Source organism: Coffea arabica, chromosome 10e (genome assembly GCF_036785885.1).
Source record: "Coffea arabica cultivar ET-39 chromosome 10e, Coffea Arabica ET-39 HiFi, whole genome shotgun sequence".
NCBI classification, from domain to species: domain Eukaryota; kingdom Viridiplantae; phylum Streptophyta; class Magnoliopsida; order Gentianales; family Rubiaceae; genus Coffea; species Coffea arabica.
The window spans coordinates 45576101-45600093 of record NC_092328.1 but is presented as its reverse complement, the minus strand read 5'-3'; the positions used below and the strand labels follow the sequence as shown (position 1 = coordinate 45600093).

At 32.9% G+C, this 23993-nt stretch overlaps 2 protein-coding genes and 1 non-coding gene across 4 annotated transcripts; all 3 read left to right on the top strand.

Moving 5' to 3' along the window:
- The first annotated feature begins 308 nt into the window (after positions 1–308).
- LOC113713079 (bidirectional sugar transporter SWEET1) lies at positions 309–4189 on the top strand. 2 transcript variants are annotated; one of them, XM_027236797.2, is made up of 6 exons: positions 309–773; positions 918–954; positions 1074–1169; positions 2481–2760; positions 3317–3435; positions 3834–4189. In XM_027236797.2, exons 1-6 carry the CDS (start codon positions 737–739, stop codon positions 3874–3876), a joined length of 612 nt encoding a protein of 203 aa, XP_027092598.2. In that variant the 5' UTR covers positions 309–736; the 3' UTR covers positions 3877–4189. The 2 variants fall into 2 exon arrangements, with proteins under 2 accessions (XP_027092598.2, XP_071924010.1); XM_072067909.1 differs by lacking the exon at positions 3317–3435 and having other exon boundaries at positions 547–773.
- Positions 4190–7654: 3465 nt separating this feature from the next.
- LOC113713140 (U6 spliceosomal RNA) lies at positions 7655–7756 on the top strand. Its single transcript, XR_003453468.1, has one exon. It is a non-coding gene; the product is annotated as a U6 spliceosomal RNA (small nuclear RNA).
- Positions 7757–12935: 5179 nt separating this feature from the next.
- LOC113711917 (bidirectional sugar transporter SWEET1-like) lies at positions 12936–16290 on the top strand. Its single transcript, XM_027235159.2, has 6 exons — positions 12936–13211; positions 13340–13376; positions 13708–13803; positions 14332–14611; positions 15324–15443; positions 15880–16290. Exons 1-6 carry the CDS (start codon positions 13175–13177, stop codon positions 16054–16056), a joined length of 747 nt encoding a protein of 248 aa, XP_027090960.1. The 5' UTR covers positions 12936–13174; the 3' UTR covers positions 16057–16290.
- The last annotated feature ends 7703 nt before the right edge of the window (positions 16291–23993 follow it).

Here is a 23993-nt window from a genome sequence, read left to right as displayed (position 1 = left end):
GGCTCAAATCCTTATACAGAACAAGGAGACAAATTGTTGTCATTTAATAAACAACATAAAGATAAGATAAGGACACTATTATACAGTGATATTGATTGTGTCTACTTTTCATTTTTTGCTTTCCAAAATTATTGTTACGTGCCTAAATTGGCATTTCCGATGTTTGTCCCTTGTTTATCCAAGACAAAATACTACAAACTTCATGAGATTGTCGCGTTACTTTCATCAAACCTGATTGCCTTGGAACATGTAATCACTCTTTTGTTCGAAGAAACACCTAAATCCCACCTCTCAAAACTTTGTGAGAGAGGAATATAAATGAAAAGCACGGCAAAATAAGTCATATGCAGGTCACTGCACAAAAAAGCAGAGAGTCCCAAAAATGTCATTACGTATAGGACGGAGGGAGTAGTTTTTTTTTCCAGATATTTATTCATAATTTGTTATTATTGTGTTTTAAGTTTGGCTCTGGTTCTATATATTAAAAAAAAAAAAAAAGTTCGGCTCTGGTTCTATATAAACCCCTTCACTTCGTTTTATTGTTGCGTGCCACCTTTTATACTAGACCTCACTCTTCAACCGCTTGCTTGCTCCCCTCAGCAAAGAATACATACAACTTGCATTTTGCAGAGTTTCTTGCAGTACAATTTGGTCTGAGAATTTGGCAATTTGCATTTTTATTGTTTTCCCGAGAATTATTTTGTCTTTGGTTCACTGAAGAAGCTTCCCAGAGAAAATGGTTCATATTTTGCACACAGTGTTTGGAGTGATTGGTAGGTTTTCATTTTTATTGTGTTAACAAAATGACAGCAGTCCTATTCTTTTGACATCTAGGAATGACCTTTTGAAGTTTTTGGACTTAGGTTTTTATTTGATTCTTACATTTTTTTTTTTTTTACTTTCCCCGTTTGTAACAGGAAACGCTTGTGGCTTATTCCTGTTCTTGGCACCTACGTAAAAATCCTGATAATTTGTTTATCTCTTTTTCTTCTTCAAACTGATTATCTCTGATGTCAATTAATTAAAAAGGAAATATAGATTTAGAAATCAACTAATTTGATGCTTGATACTAGGATTACATTCAAGAAGATCCTTAGGAAAAGGTCCATAGAAGATTTCTCCGGAGTACCTTATACCATGGCTTTGCTCAACTGCCTCCTTTATACTTGGTAAGTTTCTTGAATTTTCTTTAAATGCTTTTACAAATCTCCGCCTCATCTTATTAGCATTGCTAGTTATCTAGTTCTTCATAAACACCCTAGCTAGGTGTGTGATAAATTTAAATTGTGAACAACAAATTTGCTTTCTTGACTGTATTTTCGAAGCTAATTTTCAAATTTGTGAACATACTCTAGTTTTAGCATACTAAATGAAAAGGTGGATGTGTTGTAAAGTTGCTTCTCCTATTGACTAAAAGTCATGTATGTATCTCTGTGTGTGTATATTGTGCTTTGAAGAATTCTTGGTAACTATTACCTCCTTTCTCCATTAGATGCATTTTTTTTTTTTCTAAATTGTAACTCCTTAATCAGCTTGACATTTTAAGAAAATTAGTGGCTTGGTACTAACAATTGTTTTAACTCCTTTTTCTTGCTAACAATTTTACTTTGGAGACGTATCGATGACAATTTGAAAAGTCAACTTGATTCTCAATTTGGAACAATGAGGGAATTCCAGTTTTGCATTTATATATTTTTTGCTGTTTGAATAAAGATAGTGTGTTTTTGTTTGGACCAAAAAATAAAAAGAAGAAAAAGATGGGGTGATTTTAGAATATTACATATTTAAAGTGTCCAAAAGTTAATTTAGGACATTCTGATTTGTCCTGATATATGTAAATATGGTTGCTAACGTACATCTCACCTGCCATGGGCCCAAATCCCGAATCAACTCGTGCCTAATTGAAAAGCCCGTTCGACGTGCTTTCGGCCCAAAGTGTAGCTCAAAAAAAAAAATAATCAAATGCTTCCAAATTCCAGTTAAATCAGCATATTCCACTGCTAGACTAGAAAAGATTTTTTTCTTGAAATTATCCTTAAATTTCTACAAAATCAAGAATTCCTTATATGATTTGTTTATTATAAAGCAGAATTTTCAATATTTCCGTATCCACTAGAAAGTATCTGTGACTGAGGCTGGTAAAATTGAGAGTGAACAATGGAGTTGGTAAAATTGAAATTGGTGGGGCTGTTCTTGGTTGTTGTTATAAATTTTGGAAAAGGTAATAAATCAGAGCGAGTGAAGGCTATTTTTGAAAATTTTTTACCATTTTTATCTCTCGAAAAATCTAGTATATAAGCACCAAAACGAAAAGAGCATCAAACAAACTAATTTTTCAAAATCAGAATCTAAAAGGAGGTAAAATTATCAGACGACAACACCATATATGAGGCAACCTTATCCCTTTTTTATTTAGAAAAATTTCATTATTGGCTCATGCCAAAAATTATACTAATACCTTTCTTGATTGAATGAACTAGGTACGGTTTGCCTTTTGTGTCGCCAAACAACATATTGGTATCAATAATAAATGGAACTGGAGCAGTACTGGAGTCAATCTATGTGTTGATCTTCCTTATACTTGCGCCTAAGAAGGAGAAGGCAAAGGTTTTTGGAATTCTTGTTTTGGTCCTCACAACATTTGCAGCTGTTGTCTTGGTTTCCATGTTGGCCCTCCATGGCAAGACGAGGAAGCTTTTCGTTGGTTTAATTGCCACAATCTTCTCCATTGCAATGTATGCTGCACCTCTTTCAGTTATGGTAAGAGTTGAGCCCGTTCACTTGATTTCTTTTGGGCTGTTTTTTGTTCTAACATTTGAGTCAATTTTTTGACATCAAAACTAAGTTCAATAATATTCTTCATTTCTGGGGCTTTTACTCGTCCATTTTTTGTCTTATGTACTTCATTGTTAGGTTGTTGTCTTCTTTTTTTTTTTTTTAAAGTTTTTTTTTAAGGTGATGGTTGCAGGGTGCTAAGAGGAAAAATAGATATCATGAGATGAAACGTCCTGTTATTACTATGCACTGCTGTAAATGGCAAATGAAAAGTGTAGCTTTATTTTTGATCGATTTTATGTATACAAGACAAATTTAAGTGGCAGAGGCATATATCATGGCTTTATATATAGCCTCTTTCATTCTTTATTTCATTTTTCCTACTTTTCCTAAAAACTAGTAAGCTGGGAAGCCCAAGTACTGATTGATTTCAAGCATTTCTACCGGAAAAAATGGCAAGATTCTAGTTCATTATGGATTTACATACATTGTTGTATCACAACACTATGGATAAAATGCTTATTATGATCTATGCATGCAGAGGTTGGTGATCAAAACCAAGAGTGTGGAGTATATGCCATTTTTCTTGTCCCTGTTTGTTTTCCTAACTGGTACTACGTGGTTCATTTATGGGATGATTGGAAAGGATCCTTCCTTGCTGTGAGTATCATATTCTAGCTTCACAAGTACTTTCAAATTATGCAGACTCAATTTTTTGTTTTTATTTTTATTTTTTTGGCTACTTATGTACTTAATTGTTTGTTTTTATTAATCGATTGGCTTGGATTGTTCATATTGATGCCTAGAACACCAACAACAAAAATCTATCGTTCCTAATTTAACCTATAAATGATTTGACTTCTGCCCTTTGCATGACCATAGAAATTGTGATAACTCTAAAAGCGTTTTTTAGGCAAGGGATCCTTCTATGAATTTGAATAACTATGTAATACAAATCAGTAGACAAACCACGAGAATCAGTTCATCCAGTAGCTATAGACTATACAACTTTTCTTGCTTTTAACTATTCCCATTGGACCCAACATCTAAATTTGCAGGTACCTAATGGATTTGGATGTGTTTTGGGAGCAATGCAATTGATGTTGTATGCCATTTATCACAAGAATAAGGGGGACAACAATAAAGGTGTAGCCAATGGATCTTTGGAGATGGGAATTGAGCAGTCCCATCAGCAGAAACATGCCACCAATGATAGGCAACTTGATGGACAACTTTAATTAAGTTTGATCATGTAAATTCAAATTTACCTTATTCCTAATTGTTGTTCACTACAAGTAAGAAAACCCATATGGGATAATTAATCAATGTAACAATGATTGATATCATAATCGATTGATTTTCCCAGGGGAACTTAGTTAATATAATGAGCTCAAGAAAATTGTTTATCAGGGAAGTACCATAGTAGTTCCTTCGATCGGGGAATTTGATCATCTTTTGCTAGTAGCCCTACTTTGATCAATCATTTTTTGCTGAACTACGTAATCATGCATCATAAAATTAACAATTATTAGATTGAATGTATATATTGCTGAGCAAGATTGAAAAGGAAAACACAAGGAAATTGAGCTTGGCACTTGATATTCCTTTACGTTTCCCTTTCTCCACTAATGTAGTTAAAAGGACATTACATACTCAAGGCAAGTAATATAGATATTTCATTTTCAGCCGTTCACAAGGTAGTAGATTAACTTAATGCTTGGCACTTGGCCGGGAGCAAAAGTAGAAGATATAAGTTGAGAAAATGTATAGAAATTCATTATTAGAAATGTACTCTCAAGTCTCATGCAGATAATACACTAGTTTGGAACGCCCATTCTATGAGAGGCATTTTCACAAGGAAAATAAGGATGTTATACCATTAATTATTCAAAATCTACTGTTATCTTATCTATTTGTCCCTATCCTTTGAGTATTTTGACCCCTTTAGTTTTCATACACTTTTGAGTTTTTAAATATCAAATGATGCAAATAACGAACAAGAGAGTTTTATTTATATTTGTAACTTTCAAAGTTAGAGCACATTTGTGATGATATTGAAAAAAGTTAGAGTACTGTTTTCTTCTCTTATCTCAACCGGCCAAACTTTCCCCACTCTTTTCACTCTCTTTTAAGACGGGAAAAAAACCTTTTGACTAGAGAAAAGAAATGAAGAGACAATATGTGTTGTTTTCATCTCTATTAAGGAATTTATAGCTTAAGGAAAAAGTAAAAAGAAAGAAAGGAGCACGGCTTTCTCAGATTTTGTTATATGAGAACTACCTCAATAAAAAAATTTGGTAGCCAAACTTCCTGTGGAAAAGTATTTTTGATCTTTTCCCTATCATATTAATTTTGGATTAATTTTCTATTTACTTAATACACTTTCACCATTGGATACATGATATATAATCCAAATTTGAATTTGAAATTCAAATGTTGCAGATGTATGGGATATTTAGTTGTGATAGTGTATACACTGTTAGTATATGTAATATTTACTCTTAATTTTTTGGATAATTCCACTCTACAACGTTTTGACTCACTTTGCATGAAAAGACCATACTCACTTTGCTGTTGATGGAGTGAGAATGGCTTGGAATGATTTGGAAACTTTTCTCTAATTTCAAAAGCATAGAGCTTTTAGGGATGATTTGATATGTGAGCAAGCAAAAAAATTTAATGCTCCTATTTGGAATGTGTCCAAGATAGATATTTAGATTGCCAAATGGGAATAGAGTCAAATCACAGCAATTGGACTTGGTATAATTTGTGCCTTTTCTTATAAATTTCTACAATTGGCATCAAGAAAACAAAATTAATTAGCTTCTTTTCTTCTTCATTTCCCATAAATCTCCTTAACAAAGAGAAAGAACTCAAATTTGGATTAACTTCTCTAGCTAGTCCTTTACCCTCTTGGTCATGACAGCTTCAATGAAATGCACCAACTCCGCCGAAAACAGGTCCTTTTTTAAGTTACAGGTTACTCAAAAGCAACCCACAGAACACGTAACATTGTCATCACTGACAATGATAACTTGTTCTTCTGTACCAAAAATGTAGTTCCCTTCTCCCCTTATCCAAACAACAGGGACACATACACATACTACCTAAGGGAAACCCACAGCCCAACCCAAAAGGCATGCTGACTTTCAGGCTACACTGAGGACCTTAAGTAGTACACACGCACACCACTCACAATCGATGTGGGATAGAGGGAAAGGGGGAGGGAAAACACCGGACTCTTGCCAAGGCTCACGGCTTTTAACCACTCCTGATTTTTCCTTATCCAAACAACAGGGAACAACACACACACACTATCTAAGGGAAACCCACAGCCCAACTCAAAAGGCATGCTGACTTCTGCCTATAAATGAATTAACCTCCCCCACAACAATATCCTCATTACTATTATATCTCAAGTCATTTTAAAAAAAAAAAAAAAAAAACTAAGAGGATATATTAGCATATACAAAGTAGCCTTCTTCTGGATGGGGGTTGCTGGGGTTTAATTTTTCATGTCTTAAAGTGGTGTTTATGAGCATGTGATTATAGCGCATGAAAACTTAAACCGAATTTGAAACTGAAATAGTTGAATTGTGGAACACAAACAATTTTTTTTCCCTTATTTTTGACAACGAATTGGTCGTACTAGATAACACTAAGATATACAATATGACTCACACTTTACCTTGAACACAGGTCACTGGATATAAAGAAGAAAAAAATGTGTGTACATGGTCCAGTGTGTAAAATCAGATCATTCTTGTTCTTTGACCAATAAATGCCAGAGATTTTGAGGCCACAAACAAAGGTTCAATTTCAACTCCACACCTGCAAGAGCTTCTCTTGAAATGATTAGGATGGTGAGTTAGTTTGAATTCATCAGCAGCATTAATGGTACAAATGCTTCAACTTTTGTTGTGTATGGCTAAACCTGGATTCTATTTCATCCATTCAATAAAAAAAAAATTTCGTTACACATTTCCACATTTTTGAACTCAGAATCATGTGTCTTGAGAGCCCTGATATGCAGGGCAATGTGCCCGAGATTAAGAGAATTGAATGCTTGGTTTGGGGTATGTACGTGTAAATGTCTTAGTCAGTATTAAAAAATGTGGACTGATCTTTACTAATCCTGCCATGTTGAGGTGAAGTAGAAATTTGTCAACAATAACAAGTCCTTTTTTCTTTTTCTTCTGTTTATGCCATGATTGGTCTGCATTGTGGATCAAGGGAATGGACAGCAGAATTTATAAGTGTTCTTCTTAACTACCATATACATTATTCTAGAACTGAACCTAGCTTTTTTCTTGCCTTGTCTTCCACTGTTTGAACGTCACTGCTTTACTCCGGAAAACCCTCCAAGTTACCAATGAAAGTCGCAACGGATCTTCTATCCCACATCCTGTGCCACTCTCTGTCCCACTTTTTATTATATTGATATTTCTCCTCTATAAACATCACGTTTTAGTTTCTTTTTGTTTCCTTAAGATCCAATAACTATTAATTGAGTAATACACAAAATTTAACAAACTCAAAAAACCAAAATGCATAAAAAATGAGATTTTTTATGAATTTTCTGCTGTATTTTTTAATTTTCTATTATATATTATTTTTTTGAACCTCCTGTATTTATTTTTTACTCAATTAATAGTTATTGGATCTTAAGGAAACAAAGAAGAACTAAAACGTGATGTTTATACAGGAGAAATATCAATATAATAAAAAGTGGGACAAAGAGTGGCATAAGGTGTAGGACAGAAGATCTGTTGCGAATTAAAGTGATTACGACCTTATAAGCTAGAGTCTTTCGTTTCTACATCTTGCTAACCGTTAAGTATGTCCTTATAGATAAATCTGGCTAACTTAATTTTTGTTTGTCCCTTCGGGGACATCTGATAAAATTGGAACGATACAGAATAGATTAGCATGGCCCCTGCGCAAAGATGAATTGAGAAATGGAAATTAAAACACCAAAAAAAAAGGAAAAAAAAAAACTCGATAGCCTTTTCGAGATGGAAAAAGGTAAAAAAGCGTTACCATTTGATTGGAGTAATAAGACACCTAACTAAAAACCAATTGATAATGACGAGAAATACCTTTCATCGATCTTATTAGTTGATCATTTTGTAGTTCTTATGAAATGGACATGAAACACGTTTCTTGAGACACGTCTCCACTCAACAGAGAAAAAAAATGAATTTCGATGAGGTCTGGTGGATGGATGGATGAAATTTACACAGGTCTAGTACTTACAAGTTTTAAATTTTGATTTATTTGCCTCAGTCCAACCCTATCCCTAGTTATCTGTATTTTTAACCAAAGAAAAGAAACAGAATATATGTATCGGCCTAATGCTATATGGCGATCAGTTTTGTTTCTTGAATCCGTTTTCTCTTTCGTGGCTATTTACAATAATTAACTGATACTACACTAAAAAATCAAAGCAAAAGAATACTAAGCGGTTGACTGCTCGATAATATAATTATCATCAAGTACAAAATTAAATATGACAAACTTGGGTGCTGAATCTTTGTGCTAGACAAAATTGGGCTACAACTCTCAACAAATATCTTCCGGCTGAACCAGAGAGGACAACCCCATACAGCGGCCGGACCAACGGCAAGGAATCACCTTTCAATAGACTCTATTTGATAACTTAATTTAACACTTAAATTTAATAAATTCAAATCTTAATATATTCAGATGTATTTGTTAATAAAAAAATAGAATATCTGAATTAATTAAGTGGCAACGAATTTTTTAGGCAAAACTTGCTCTAAAAAAATAAATGATATGCTATTCACTTATCACTTAATGTGATATATACTCAAATATATCGCATTTATTACTCAAATATATCAAATTTACTACTTAATGATTCAATTACTTAACGGATTTAAACTTCAAATTTTAGATTTCAATTTTCAAACTTCAGTTTTATAGAATGCACCTTAAGATTTATGGCCACAACATCCAATCTAGACAATTTGGATAGGCCACATAATATAGTTTTGACAATATTATGTACAAGAGTGGAGCATTCTAATTTAGTTGATTTCTATATCTGACCGAAGTAAGGCCAATTATGCAAAAATTCTTTGATCCGGAATCCAAATATGGGTTTTTGAAAAAAAAAAGAAAATTTGATTTATATTTAATAAATATCACAGTTTAGCTTATACATAAAACTAACAATAACTTTGAGTTCAAAAACTTTTATCTCCGTTTGCATAAAATAATCATAAGCTTAGAGTTTTTGCACATTTATGAGTGAGATACTATTGTTTGTTTGTTTAACAATTTTGACAAGAATTCTCATTAATAAACTTTCTTGCTTTTTAGCTCGTACATTAGCTTCAATCACATTTCGAAGGCCAAAAAAAAAAAAAAAACCCAAGGTTTAAAGAAAAGAAAAAAAATCCATAGGTTTTAATTGTAATGTAAGACTTGTTGCAATCCTATAGAGACTAGGTTTTAATCCCTCGATCTCCTTCCAGCTACTTAAATTCTACTCTCCCCTGTAAAAATTAATAAAAAAAGAAGTAGGCTTCGTTCTCTATTGCTTTACATTTTATAAATTCTGATTATAAAAATTGATTATAGAGACTAATGAAAACCAGTAAAAGCAACTATTTAGGTGATTATAGATTTTAGCTTTTTTAATCATTAAAAAATCTATAATCAAAATACAAAAACAATCGAGAATATCACAAAAAATGCTTATTTAAAATCAAAATTTATAATCAATTAAAATAATTAATCGAGAACAAGCCTATATATATATATATAAACAATTAATAAAGGAAAGCAAAAGTGTACATGTAACATCCCTTCAGACCCCATATTTAGGGCTAGAGAGACAGGACTACATGGTATGTTCGAAGGAACCCTCCTCGATGGTGCTAGTGCCTACTACTGAATTAAATATAGGCTTCGCAAGGATTAACCGTTTTGTCATTTTCTATGTCGTATTTTTCGAACTATCCTGCCGCACAAGATTAATATTGCTGTCGTTGTAAAATAAACATTGGCTGGGTAATGGGTTTAAAGAGCATATCATAATTAAATTTAATAAACCAAACGAATTTACGTGGATTCCAGGACATGTACAGTAGAGAACCTGAATATATTCTAACTCAAATCACATGTGAATTTTAATGAGGACAAGTCAACAATTTCGGCCCGTTTGGATTGCAATTTTACTCTGAAAAATTGTTATATTTTCCGTGGACATATTTTTTTATTATTTTTTTACCTCACATATATCAAATCGTTATAGTAATTTTTCTACAAAAAATCTAAAAACATGTAATCCAAACTGGCCGAGCTTGAATTGAATTCGCTTTTGATTTAACAAAGATAAGCATAGGTATCGTTTGATGTTGACACATGCTAACTCTTGACCGAAAATCTCACATAATTAAGAAAATCTACACGATACAGAAACTTAAAGTAAAATATGATTCACTTTCTATTTTCTAGCTATTCTCACGTTTGTGTCTAACTACCACATAGGCATCTCATACTTTTTCAGTAGTTTTTTTTTTTTTTTTTTGTAGATGGAACTGTTTAATTAATCAGTTAATGTAATAATAATAATAATAAAATGCTCCATAATGTACATGTAGTAACTAATGGTGAAAGAGGGGAATGACTGAAAACAGAAGCAACTGGAAAGAGAATTTAGAAAGAAAGGTGATATCCAACTGCTTGTATACCAAAAAAAAAAAAAAAAAAATCTTGTATACATAAGGATTAGAAAAAATGATCTAAATAATATAGGCTACTAGCAATTTGAGGGAATTCCAGTATGGTATTCTTCTAGTTGCTGGTTGAATGATTTTTATGCTCATTTTAAGAACATACAAGAAAAATATTCTACGGCATTTTGTTTAACTAAAAATCAGTCAGAACTTAAAAAGTTTCTGTCTAAACTGTTCTAGAGCAAATCAAGCCTAAATGCGTACCCTTTTCTTAGTCAGTGGAGGTGAAATATCCGTTCGCAAATATAGACTCTCCAGTACCCCCAAAGACAAAAAAAAAATAAAAAGATTCTTGTACTTCAAATACTTGCAAATCTCATACAATTTTAGGTAATATATATGGGAAATTTGTTGTTTCAATCTTTTGTACATAAAACACAGGCAACCAAAAACTCCACTTGGACCACCAATCCCTATATATATATATATATATATATATGTGTGTGTGTGTGTGTGTGTGTGTGTGTGATACTTTAAGCTTTTACTATTTACCAGTTTAACATAGAAGTGATCCTCCTCTAGCTATACACAATGGTAAAAAGAAAAGAAAAAGAAAATTTTGGATTTCACGATAGGAAAAAGTCTGAGCAAAATTGTTTAGCCTGATGCTAGAGAAAGATTGTTTTACAAAATTATTGGATTTGTAATCTATTGATTTGACATTTAAATTTAATTAAATTGCAAAATACAACAGAATATGAATAGGAGATTTTGCTTAATTTTAAGTCCATGTGAAACTTCGACATAATACACAGCTTTTTTCTTTTTCTTTTTTTCTTTGTGATTCATAACAGATTTTAAATGTTATAAAAAGAAAATAGAAAATAGGAGAGTTTGAGAGTCAAACAAAAAAACAAGTAAAATATTGGCGTTTTAAGGCAATTGAGAGTATGATATTGTCAAAAACAAGTCAACATCTCTAAATATATTAAGGCTTAATGAAATTTCCTGTTACAAATCAACGCCATTTGAAGTAATTCTGAAATATGGGACTACTTGACAATACATCCACGAGGACTCCTCCCTCCTAGTATATTATGGTGAGAGGGTGAACTTTAACATTTCTAAACTAATTTCGAATTTTTGCAGGGGCAAAAGGCTCATTTTTAAAATTTCAATTTTTTTGAGGTGAAAAATCCAAATTTCGTGTTTTCGTCCATGAATAAGATGGTACTTTTTGGGGACTAATCGCTTTACAAATTACAATCCATGAACGTCTAGTGCTTACCAAACAAATAAATAACTTGGGTTTTTTTTTTTTGGAGGGGGGGTGAGGGTTGTCAAAAACACCCTTGTCCAATTGAGCCACTATATGTTATGTAGTTTTTGTTTGATGCAGTAAACCCAATTAGGCCAGCTTTTTTAACGTCAAACCAGTACAACTCTAGCATTCGGCCGGAATGATTTTCAGCTCAATTTTTCCAAACCATTAACCACTTGGTTAACAAATTAGAACACATCACAAATAATAATAAATTTATAAACTGAATACAAAGTCAAATATCACACCTCTAATTATAAGGAATGATCTCACAAGATCTTGGTCCAGTGATAAGAATTGAGACCCTAAAACTACAAAGTCTTGATTTGACGATGAAAATTGAGACCCCAAGAATATAAATCCTTGGATTGAAGTTTTTACCCATATGAGTTTTATTCTAACTGTACACTAGCATTCATCTCAGTGTATGTGAAATAGGTTTGGTTAATTAGGCCATGTTTGATAATTCAGTTCAACACTTAAATTTAATGGATTCAGATTTTAATATATTCAGACTGTTTGATGACAAAAAATTAAATATCTGAATTAATTAAGTGACATTGAATTTCGTAGACAAAACTTGCTCTCAAAATTAAGTGATAAACTATTTACGTATCACTGAATGCGATATGTATTCAAATATATTAGATTTAATACTTAACAATTTAATAATTTAATGGATTCAAATTTCAAACTATTCAGATTTTAGACTTCAGTTTTCAAATTTTTATCAAATGTACCCTTAGTGTTGAATTGTAATTTGATTCTTTATTCCAACATAAGTTTCTGCTGTGTTCTTATTTTTAAAAACTAAAAAAAGAAAGAAAAGGATTGCTGTTTGATAACCGCCTGGGACATGCTATGGGATATACAGCAGAACTCGCACACGTATTCTTCGGCCACCAAACTACCCAATGGGCTAATGCACAGTTTTCCTTTTGTACAGGAAGATGACGCAAAACTCAAAAGCATTGCCGAGGTTAAATCCCTTGTATGATACGGCTAACTGTAAAAATCTTTGATAAACTAAATATTCTGCTATGAAAACTAACAACAGTTTTTACCATCAAGCCTGATCATTTAAGTTTCTTGGACTCTTCTATATAATCTCCTCTGTGTCCAGTTGTCTGCCTGTACTACTCCTATTACTAGTAGTAATCTGCAGCCAAACTTTCCATTTCTTTCCATCCCTATACTCTGAACTGCTCTTCCCCTCCTTGCACCGAAATAAACAAAGTTTCCATCTTGATTTATCCAGTTAGTTTCAGCCATTTTCTTGAAGCATTCTTGGTCAGCAATTTCATTCTACTTTTGTATTCCGCTGTTCTTCATTCTTTCGAGAAAGTTAGTGTATACTCAACTACTGAAGAAAATGAAGGAAATTGCACATTTTGTGTTTGGAGTTTTTGGTGGGTTTTTCATGCATTTATCGGCTACTATTTTTTTTTTTAATCTTCACTTTCTCTTTTATGAGATTTCCTAATAAAGCTTTAGTTTCTGATCTAATGGGCTGCTTTCTCTGTTTCTTTTATTGCAGGAAATGCTTCTGCGCTGTTCCTCTTTTTGGCACCAGTGTAAGATAATCCGAATAAAAGAATCCTTCTGTTTCTTGATCAAGAACAGAGTTTTAATGGGTTCTTCATCATTTTCCGTTCCGTGATTTGTGTCTCTCTTTTTTGCTTGTTTTCGGCAGTTAGATTCTTGAGAAGGGCTTAAACGCTTTTTTTTTTAAATTTAAATTTTAGTGAACATCATTGAACTGTTTTACTTGTCCTTATTTTACTTGTAAGTTTTGGCTTTTTCTTGAAAAACGAAAGTTCGTGATTACTTTTGCAGCGTATGGAGTAGTTTTATTCATCATTCTGGTACCTCTGAATTTTCACCTTTTGTTCTTGATTAATACAGGATAACATTCAGAAGGATCATTATTAAAAGATCTACAGAGCAGTTCTCTGGGGTTCCCTATGTCATGACTTTGCTGAACTGTTTGCTCTCTGCATGGTAAGTTGCTGTTTCCAATTTCTTTGTTCTTGAAACTGCTTGAAGAATCAATCGGTTCTTGTTTTGGTAGGACAATCATTAAGACGTAAGAAGAATTTATTTTACTATATTAAATCATCATATTTGGTTCCTAGGAGATTTTGGTTCATTTTCTTTGGTTACTCAGGAAATGGTAAAATAATGGAACTAGTCAACTTTTGGTGGAACTTTTGGTTTTGCTATACTCTTCTTAGATTAAGTGTCCCCAACAATTAGCGATCTTGAAATAATTCATTGTTTTGTAAATTGGATTATCATGGAACTTTTAATTCTTTTATTGTCATAGGCTGCAAAACTCTGTTTAAGGGACATCTTCGCTGAGGCTTGAATTCTTGTCTGTTGTTTTTTCCAATATCAGAATTTTCTGAAATTGTGAAAGTGGAATTTTTCTATTTTGATAACCAAATTCTCTTCGAAAACTCTTTCATCATGCAACATGGGAAGTTTTTCTGCTCAGATGCTAAGTCTTCTACTTGATGAATTGAACAGGTATGGACTGCCTTTTGTATCACCACACAATCTGCCAGTGTCCACAATTAATGGAACTGGTGCTGCAATTGAGATTATATATGTGCTGATTTTCCTCATTTTTGCACCCAAGAAGGAGAAAACAAAGATCTTTTCCATTCTTGTTCTGGTCATCACTGCGTTTGCAGCTGTTGCGTTGGTTTCCCTATTTGTTCTCCATGGCCAAAGCAGGAAGTTGTTCTGTGGTTTAGCTGCGACAATTTTCTCCATCACCATGTATGCTTCACCTCTGACAATCATAGTAAGCCCTTGTAAACCTTGCCCTCTATGTCATTTAGCATCTCTTTTGCTCTCTAATATTGACAGCCATGCTTCCTCTACTATTACAGCTTGTACAATGGATTGGGGTTATACCAGTCAAATTGGTTGTGATTATTTACATGATGAATCTACCTTTGTTTTCGAGTACCGTTTCGATAGTATAGTTTCCTTTCAAAATTGCCAAATTCATTTTAGGATTTATCTAGGTTAACAAATGATATTGATCACTAGGCAACACGCATTAGGTTATCCTTTATGCTTATACAAGATTCTTTCAGCTTGCCGACATACAAAATTGTAGTAGGAACAGATCATACGTGTCTACCTCGAATTGAAATCATTCAGAAGCCTAGACAATGTTTCTTTATGTTTCTATGATCTGTTCTATTACATAATTGCACAGGCAACACCCCTTGTAGGATTCATTATTCTTTTAGGTGATTTGAAGTTGAAGGCAACACCCCTTATGATGTTTCTTTCTCAAAGTTGCGTATGGCTGACAATTGGAAGTGTGATAGATGGTGACAAGTGAACCATTTTTTGCTCACTGAATTCATTGGCCAAATATTTTTTTTGAAATAAATTTGAATGGTTTCCAAATAGGGTTGGTTTTAGTTGAGGGCATTATTTATGACTTAAATTCAATTGTCTTTCCTTGCTGGATCTCCTGATTTGAAGAATTATAATTGCAGAGGTTGGTGATCAAGACCAAAAGCGTGGAGTTCATGCCATTCTTCCTGTCACTCTTTGTGTTCTTATGTGGCACTTCCTGGTTTATCTTTGGCCTTCTTGGAAGAGACCCCTTTGTTGCTGTAAGTACAACCGTCCACTCATTCAATGAAACTGATTGTGAACTTTCCCTTCAATTTCAGTCACTTCTTTGATCCTCTGATACTACTTCGTATATGCAACACGATCATGTTTTCCCTTTTTCCCCTCATCCTAACCTAAGACCTGAGCAAGCGCACTTTTATCCTATACAGTTAGCTGTTTACTTGTGAATTGTGACAATTTATCTTGTCATTTCATCTTCGGAATACAGTAATTTTGCGTAAAAATTGGAACTTTTGGGTGATAATTGCAGCACTTTACCGAGCCACCCTCATCCCTAATGTTGGGAAGAAATGGGAAATTTTGTTGCCAACTTTTTCGTTTGTTGATATCTAAAGAGGGACCTTTAACTAACTATGGTGTGAACTTAGTTAAAAGAAGCCTTTCATCATGATAATTTTGTTCCTGTCTTGTCAGATTCCAAATGGCTTTGGGAGTGGATTAGGAACAGTGCAGCTAATCTTGTATGCTATCTATCATGACAACAAAGGTCCAGGGAAAAGAGAAGTTTCTGATGCATCCTCACAGTTAAAGGATCTGGAAAATGGCAAGCCTCAAGAAGAGAAGCAAACACCAGGGGATGAACAGGTTTAGAAAGTTATGGAGACTGCATCTGAAGAACTGTTGCCTAAATCCCCCTGCAGATTTGCTGTTTCTTTCAATCTTGATTTCCAATGTCTTTCTTTGTGATGTTCCTTTTTGCCTGCTGGAGGTACTGTAGGATAGAAACAAAAGTAGGGAATGTTGATCAATCAGGCCTTGGTTTTCATTGTATTTCTGGTGATGGTTATGACTTTGATATCAACGGCGTCTATTTTCATGTGCAAAGTAATGTGGCCCAAGCAAGTCTATGTTTTTTGCCTTTTTTTTTTTTTGGAGGAGCATTGATGAATAGGGGGAAAAAAAAGGCTGCAATTGTACTAAAACAATAAACCAGGTCCTCTAAAATTTAAAGACAAGAAAATAACTTTATGTTTTTTTAACATGTCCTATTCCCTGGTCTTTGTGGCCAAATTCGGATTTTTCTTTTTTTTTTTTGGGTTCTGTTCCCATTGTATGTACACTAGATGTGTCAAAATGGGTGATTTGGATAGATTGGACGAGTCATAAATTGGATAATGAGTATAATTAGATCAACCCATTTATATTCATTTAAATAAATGGGTATAATTGGGTGTAGCCATAGATACCCATTTAATAAATATGCATGGGTATACCTAACTACTCATTTATGAGTCACTTAAAATTTTCCTTTTTTTTGCATGTTGTTTGACAAGAAATAACAGTATTTTATTTGGTACTAAACTAGTAAGAAATTCAAATTTATTTATTTAACACTCATTAAAAGTTGAGTTTAAATGTATGCTTATTTTTAAATAGGTATAAATAAGTGAGTCGAGTCAACTCACTACTCACTAATTAAATGAATTTAATTGGGTACCCATTTAGACAAACTCAAAATTAATGGGTAGATTTGAGTAAATCAATATAATTGGATTCTGATTGGCGCATCTAATGTGGACGGTGCCCAATATCATCCGTACTCATTTTTCTCAAGACAAGTGTGAGAAGATTAGTGTTGTATCCCATTCAAACAGAGATATATCCTCAGAACGGACCATATGACATTTCCACTTAAAAGAGAAAATTGGACATGAGATTTTGACGTGGTTTGAGCACACAAGAATCCAAATAAACCCCGACTTGCCAATTTTGAGTGAAAGTAGGCTATGCCATTATATATTTACTAAGAGTTATTGCAACTCTTGTCCACTTCATGATATTTTAATAATCCTTTTTTAACATCTTCTGAGTTGGGGAGGAAGAATTTGCATCTCAACATCTGGGAGAGAGAATTGGAGTTCTTGACCATTGGCGTCAAGAACTCGAAGAACCCTTGCCTCAGATGGACAACTTGGTGCTTCTCCTACTCAACTAGTGATATTATCCAAAATTTACGTGATCAACATCCAATCCAACATCATAATTAAGAAATCATGTTTGGATTGCGAATTTTCGCAAAAAAATTCTCTTGACGCATTTTCTAATCACTTTTTCATCTTATATAAATCACGTTGTTATAGTATATTTTTCTAAAAAAAACCTTACCATTCAAATGAAACCAAGTGCTCCATACCAATGCATCTACCGACCCAAACGCCTTGAGAATGGATTTTACTATTAACAAATACTAAACCTAGATCTTTCATTTCTTTACCCAGGTAGGGCAATATACTCTCTCCCCTAAACCACCCAATGCTTTTCTCTTCCGGGTGATATGGTCCTTGAATTCTCATATGGTGCGCATCGAAAATAAAAAATTCTCATACTTCATGGGCTCCAACACCTCCTTACTTCAGGGGCGAAGAAAGTCAACCGGGCTCCAACACCTCCTTACTTCATGGGCTTGAGTTTTTTTTTGAAAGTAATCCTGCTTTAATTCAGGGTTCAAAAATTATTCCAACGGGTTAAATCTTCCACAAATAGAGTTTTTGCTACTTGAAATATAAACTTCAAAGTTGTCACTTCAAGTAGCGAGTTTAAAAGTTGCTACTCTAAACCCTAATTAGCAACTACTCACATTATTTCCATATATTACACTTTCATACGTAAAATCTAAAAAAAAATTTGTATGTTGTATATATAAAAAAAAATGAGCTAATCTTATATACAGTATATACACTCTAATGATTAGATTGTTGAAATAAAAAATTATCATAAAAGTGGTGTTGTGGTGAGAGTGTGGATGATATAAGGGTCGTCACAGGTGAGAATATCAGCGCAACAAAAAATCCAACCCATTTTTCCTTTTTTTTCATGTTCTTAAGAATCGGTACAATTTTATATTTCAGTCGGATATCACCGTTGATTAACATATTTCAACATGATTTGGAGGAAAAAATTTCTCAATCCTATTGCCATAGACAAAATTTGCGGCGAAGGAATTTTTTTTTAATTAAAAATTTTAATTTTTTAATGTTGCATAGGACTAAATTTGTGGACCGTCAGTGAACAATTGCCATTTGCGGAATTCTTGAAACCGCAAATGACCTTTGCAGCGAAGGTGGTCATTTGCCGCAAATCAGGTCCTTTTTTTTTAATGAGAAAAGAAGAAACCAATTATGCTTTATGAAGATAGCGTCATCAAATATGAATGTTAATTCAATTCATGCATCTGACCTTTACAGGACATATTAAAAGGGTAAATTTGCAATAGAACACATGCAAAACCAAGCAAAATAAAAACATTTAAAAAATAATAAAAAATATAATTGATACATGGACATTTTTGAGGCTCCAGAAATTAGAGTTTTGACTACAAATTTCTTTCCACCCTCTTCATTTCTTAAGTCCCACTATTTTCCTATTGAAAAAAAGAATAAAAAACTCCTGTATTAGACCCCTTCGTTGATGATAACGAGGACCTAACGCCTGAGCAAGTGCAAGCACCATCTCGGAGGTCCGAATGACTACAATTGAGACGAGATCCACCACATGAAAAGATGTATTGGAAATATGGCTACTTTATCACTCCGCGCGATAAGGGCAAGAGGCGTGTTGGTGGGTGATATTTAGAGTTTATGAATTTTTCTTTTCAAATCTCCCGTTATTATCATTTAAGTTCATGTACTAATTATTGCACTCATTTATTGTTGAAATGATTGAATGCTACATTAATTATCATTAATTATATTAACATTAAAACTAAAATATTAAAAAAGGGATGACTTGGGCATATTTTATTTTCATTTAACAGCATGCATGATTAGCACAATTCTTATAGGTACATTAAATTTTAGATTTCATGGGTAGGATTTATATTACGTGTTAGGGTGTAGTGATTTCGAGTTTAGAGTTAAGTTTATGATTAGGATTAGAGTTAGGTTTTAGAAAAAAAAAATTAAACGAATCACCGCATATCAACTATGCCGCGATTCTTAATTGCATCAAAATGCTTCGCCGCTCATTTCACGAGCGGCAAAGGCTTTTCAAAAAAAAAAATTGCTCCTTAGCTTTGTAGAGGAAAAAAATGAAAAATTAAAACAATTTTTTAAAGAAGTCTCCATTGCTATTTGCGACGACCCTTAATTTAAAACAACCTTTCAACTTACACCACTTTTGTGAACTTTTTTTATTTTAACAATATTCCTAGAAATTCGCAGCAAAATTTGGATTTCAAATTCAATTTTAGATTATGTATCATACATCTAATAGTGCAACGTATAGACTGTCAGTGTATAAAAGATTAATTCAAAAAATATTATAAAAATTATTAATACTTTTGAATTAACAATATAAAACAAGTAATAAACTCTTAAAATATTACTTTTTAATTTTTCAAAAAGTATAAAAAATTTGAGTAAGAAAAACGACATACCTTTCAAGTTATAGACAAAATAGCAAACAATATACATTATAATTTCTATAAATTTATATATATGAATATACTGAGGTGATGAAGTTTTATTAAATTTAATGCTTATCATAATGATTAGAGTTAAAATTTGTATGAATGTAGAGTAATCTTTAAAATTTTTAGTATACAGAATTCTTGTACTAAATTTATTTTTTCTTAATTTAACTAATATCAAAATTTGAATCTCCTACCTTGAAGTGCATGGGTGAATGTGCCTAGCTTCTAAACATTCGGATTTAGGATTATGGAAAGAATATCAATCCCCCTTCATGGATTTAGGATTAACAAGTTAGATCAAATATTTAATCTAACTAGTATAATAGTTGAGAGGCACTTTTGGCATAAATAAATCTTGTCACACCTGAAATTATTTTTTTACTGTTGCTTTTTTGTATTAGACTAAATTGTTACAAAAATATTGGTTTCAAAGGAGGTTAGTGATATTTTTAGAATCTCAGGGAAGGACAGTGAAATAGTTTGAAACCGCAGGGGAGGTCTTTGAAATTATCCCATTAGAAAATGCAAAATAATGATTTGATAGTAAAACTAACTTGTATGTACATAACAATAACAAATTAGGACTAAAAAAAAACCATAATGGTGTTGCTAGCTTTAAGGGATAGTAACGTCTTTTTTGACCAATAAGACATTGACATGTGAGAGGGGTTATATTTTGCAAAGAAAAAGTGTTGCATTGTTTAGGATTCTAATCTAAATCTCTATGTTTACCTGCAGTAAAATATGGGTTGTTTTTGTATGCACATTATCTTTATTAAAATTAATATTTATTTTAAAATTTATCAAATGTGCTTGACTGTAGTCCCCTCGAGTACCTAAAATATATAGGTAACATTCGGATTCAGGATTTTGAAGAGAATTGAATATCGTTCTCACCATGCCTATACTAGTGATAAATGCACACCAGATTGGTGTGCAAATTACTGAGATTAGTTTATAACCAAAAAAAAAAAAACTTACTACAATTTAGTGTAAGTGTAAACAAAGAACTATAACAAGAAATAAAATGTAGGAGTAGTTAATGGCATTTAAAAGTGATCAAAACTAGGTATTATGATATGAGTAACACCTATACATGTTAATTACCCTGAGGTTCTAAAACCCGTGAATCTTGGAATGGACATCTTTGGACGTAAAATCAAAAGACATTTTCTTTAACACCAAACTGGCTGCTCCAGCGTTTTGTTAATGCTACTAAAGTAAGCTGAGATACATCAGCAAAGAAGGGGAAAATTTATTTAATAGCTAGACTATTTGCCAATAGCGAATTTTATTCCTGTAGATGAACCCAAACACATTTTGGAAATCCAACACAGCACACCATGATACAACACTAACAGTTTCTGGAGAGAGGCAGTCCAATGTTATTCATTACAAACCAGGAAAGTGCAAATTCATATGCAAATGCTAATATGCGAAGGATGATAGTCTTCATTCTCCATTCAACCTCCTGCACAAACACCTGTAACACAAAGGTTACATGGTGATTTGCATTCTGTAACGTTTTTGCAAGGCTAGAAATAACACTCGGGGAGGTTGATTTACAAAATCTTTCTTGCGGTTGCACTGACCAACATGTCCATCTCAGCGGCTTCCATCTTTGACAAGGACAAAGCTGCATGCAAATTAATGACCACAATTTGTTAATACTACGATTTACTTGATCTGTGCTTTCTGATTAATCAGGAGAGAGCTAGCTAGCTAGCTGGAGGCTTTTTACCTATGGCCATGGCGAATACGAAAACTAGGAGAACGGATTTTGTTGAAGTGCTCTTCACCATGTTTTCTGCTTGCTTGCTTGATATCTGATGATCAGATAATCTCCTCCTCTCAAATGCTTTGTGGAATTCCTTTTGGTTCAACTAGAGTTTATATATATAGGCAAAAGAATGGCTGTACATATTTTAGCTTGTCCACAGCAACTGGTAACATCCGGTGACCAATTCTCTTCATGTGAGTTGCCATGAATTGTGTCGGCATTCCCTAATCTCATCTTTCGTTTTCATAGAATCAATCAACTAGAGGACATTACGCTCAGCGTGATAGTTTTTGCACTTTAAAATTAAGTGAACAATGCCAAATATGGATTGCCCATTTGCATTTGGGACCATACCTCTAAGTTTTGTGAGGGACAGACCAATAATTAACATGAGGACGATTTTGATGAAATCACCAGACTCTTCAGTTAAATTGGTCTGGCAAAGCCACCGGCATAAAATAATGGTTGCAAGCAATCAGTTTTATTCGAAAATAAAGTTCAGCCATACAATTAAGATTCAATTTTTCTACCAATAAGTAAGATTTTGGGGGTGAGAAGGGTGTGGGAAGGGGTGGGAGTTAAAAACAAAATGAGTAAGATTTTTTTAACCATATCATGCATATATACCACATTTACAAAATTCGATTTGCTTTTTTTTTTTTTATCTGAGCTTATCCAATAAGTTTTGTATAATTCATATCAGGGCTTAATATTGGGTGATTTTGAAACGTTTTATATCAATATGATCTTGCATGTTTTGTGGTGAAATCTATAGTGACAAGGTATGTGTGCATGGGAGTATTTCATGAGAGAATAATCTTATACGAGTAAAGTGAATATATATTCCTTAAAAATGGCTGAAAAAAACAAAATACGAAGCACTGGTTTGGTAATTTTTCAATAATTTTTTACTCGTAAGATCTTATGAATCACGTATACATTTTAGCTTGAACTTAATTTTTCAGTAATTCACTTCATGTAAGCTGTCTGAGCATCTCATTTTCAGTTCGTTTCTCATTTTCATGGAAACTAAAGCTGTCAGACAAATGGATTTTGTTGAAGTATTTTTCACCCGTGTTTTCTGATTGCTACCTGATGAAATAAATTCTGAGCTCATATTTGTTTGATTGGATTTACGTAGGCAGACAAATTGCTGTTGAAATTGCAATTTCTTGGTCAATTATGTATTGATTACTGATATAATATATCACCAGAAATTTGTGGCCATTGCATCACCACGTATGTGAGTTTATCTACTTAGAATACAAATATGCACTTGGTCTAATTTATATTACCACCACTTAATAGAATATGATTAAAAAACGTCTTCGCCTAAAAGGGGCATTTTTTAAAGCCCTGTGTGAAAAGCAATAATGATAAGGTTTTGCGGGATAGAGTAGATAATTGAGAGCCTGTTGATAATTGAGATTCTTTTCCCATTCATGGATAATTGAGTTAGAAAAAAATTTATCTATTTTAAAGACAAATATTGAAGTGGTAGAATTTTTAGCTAGGCGTTCATAACTGTGGAGGAAAAAAGGAAATTCAACAAGTGGGAGCTCGGCTAGGTAAACTATTACTCATTATCGATGTTGCCAGAGCCGTATATTTTTACTATTACAGTTCCCACTTTTCTTTTTTTTTACGGCAAAGGTAACATTTTATAATTTAATCTATTTTAATATATTCAAAACTTGATAGATTGCTTAATATACCCTTCTTCTTTGGCTAATTACTCAGAATATTAACAAAAAAAAAATTATCGGATATATATGGTTCTGACAGGGGTTGTGTCCATAAAATTTTTTTGAAATTTTTTTTTTTAAAATTTGTCAGCCCGGCAGTACCTACATAACTGGACAAAAAAAAAAAAAAAAAAAAGGCTGGCCTAGCTACATAATGTAAGCCAAAAAAAGGCTGCCTGTCTGATGGTAAAAGTTTCTAAGCCAAAATGGGAAGATCTGCTTAGGGAAATGCTTTGAAGTTATATATCTCTTCACTTACTATATAGTAATTAGAAAATAGAATTGATTTTATCGTTTTAATCACTATCACCATACAAAAACGTACGTATCTACCGTTTATGCGAACTCACCTTACTACTATTACCACAATCATTTCCCAAAATGTGCCATTAATTATTCCTCAGTTATTTGTTCACCATAAAACCAGTTCCACCCTTGTTAGCCAATCTAGTTTAATTTTTTTAAGATCATTTTTTTCCATAACTGCAAACTGTGTCAATCTTGATTTTGGAGTTTTAAGTATTGAATCCTAATTAATTACTTCCATTTACTATTGATTTGATTTATGCTATAAATTGCTTTTTGTTCCACT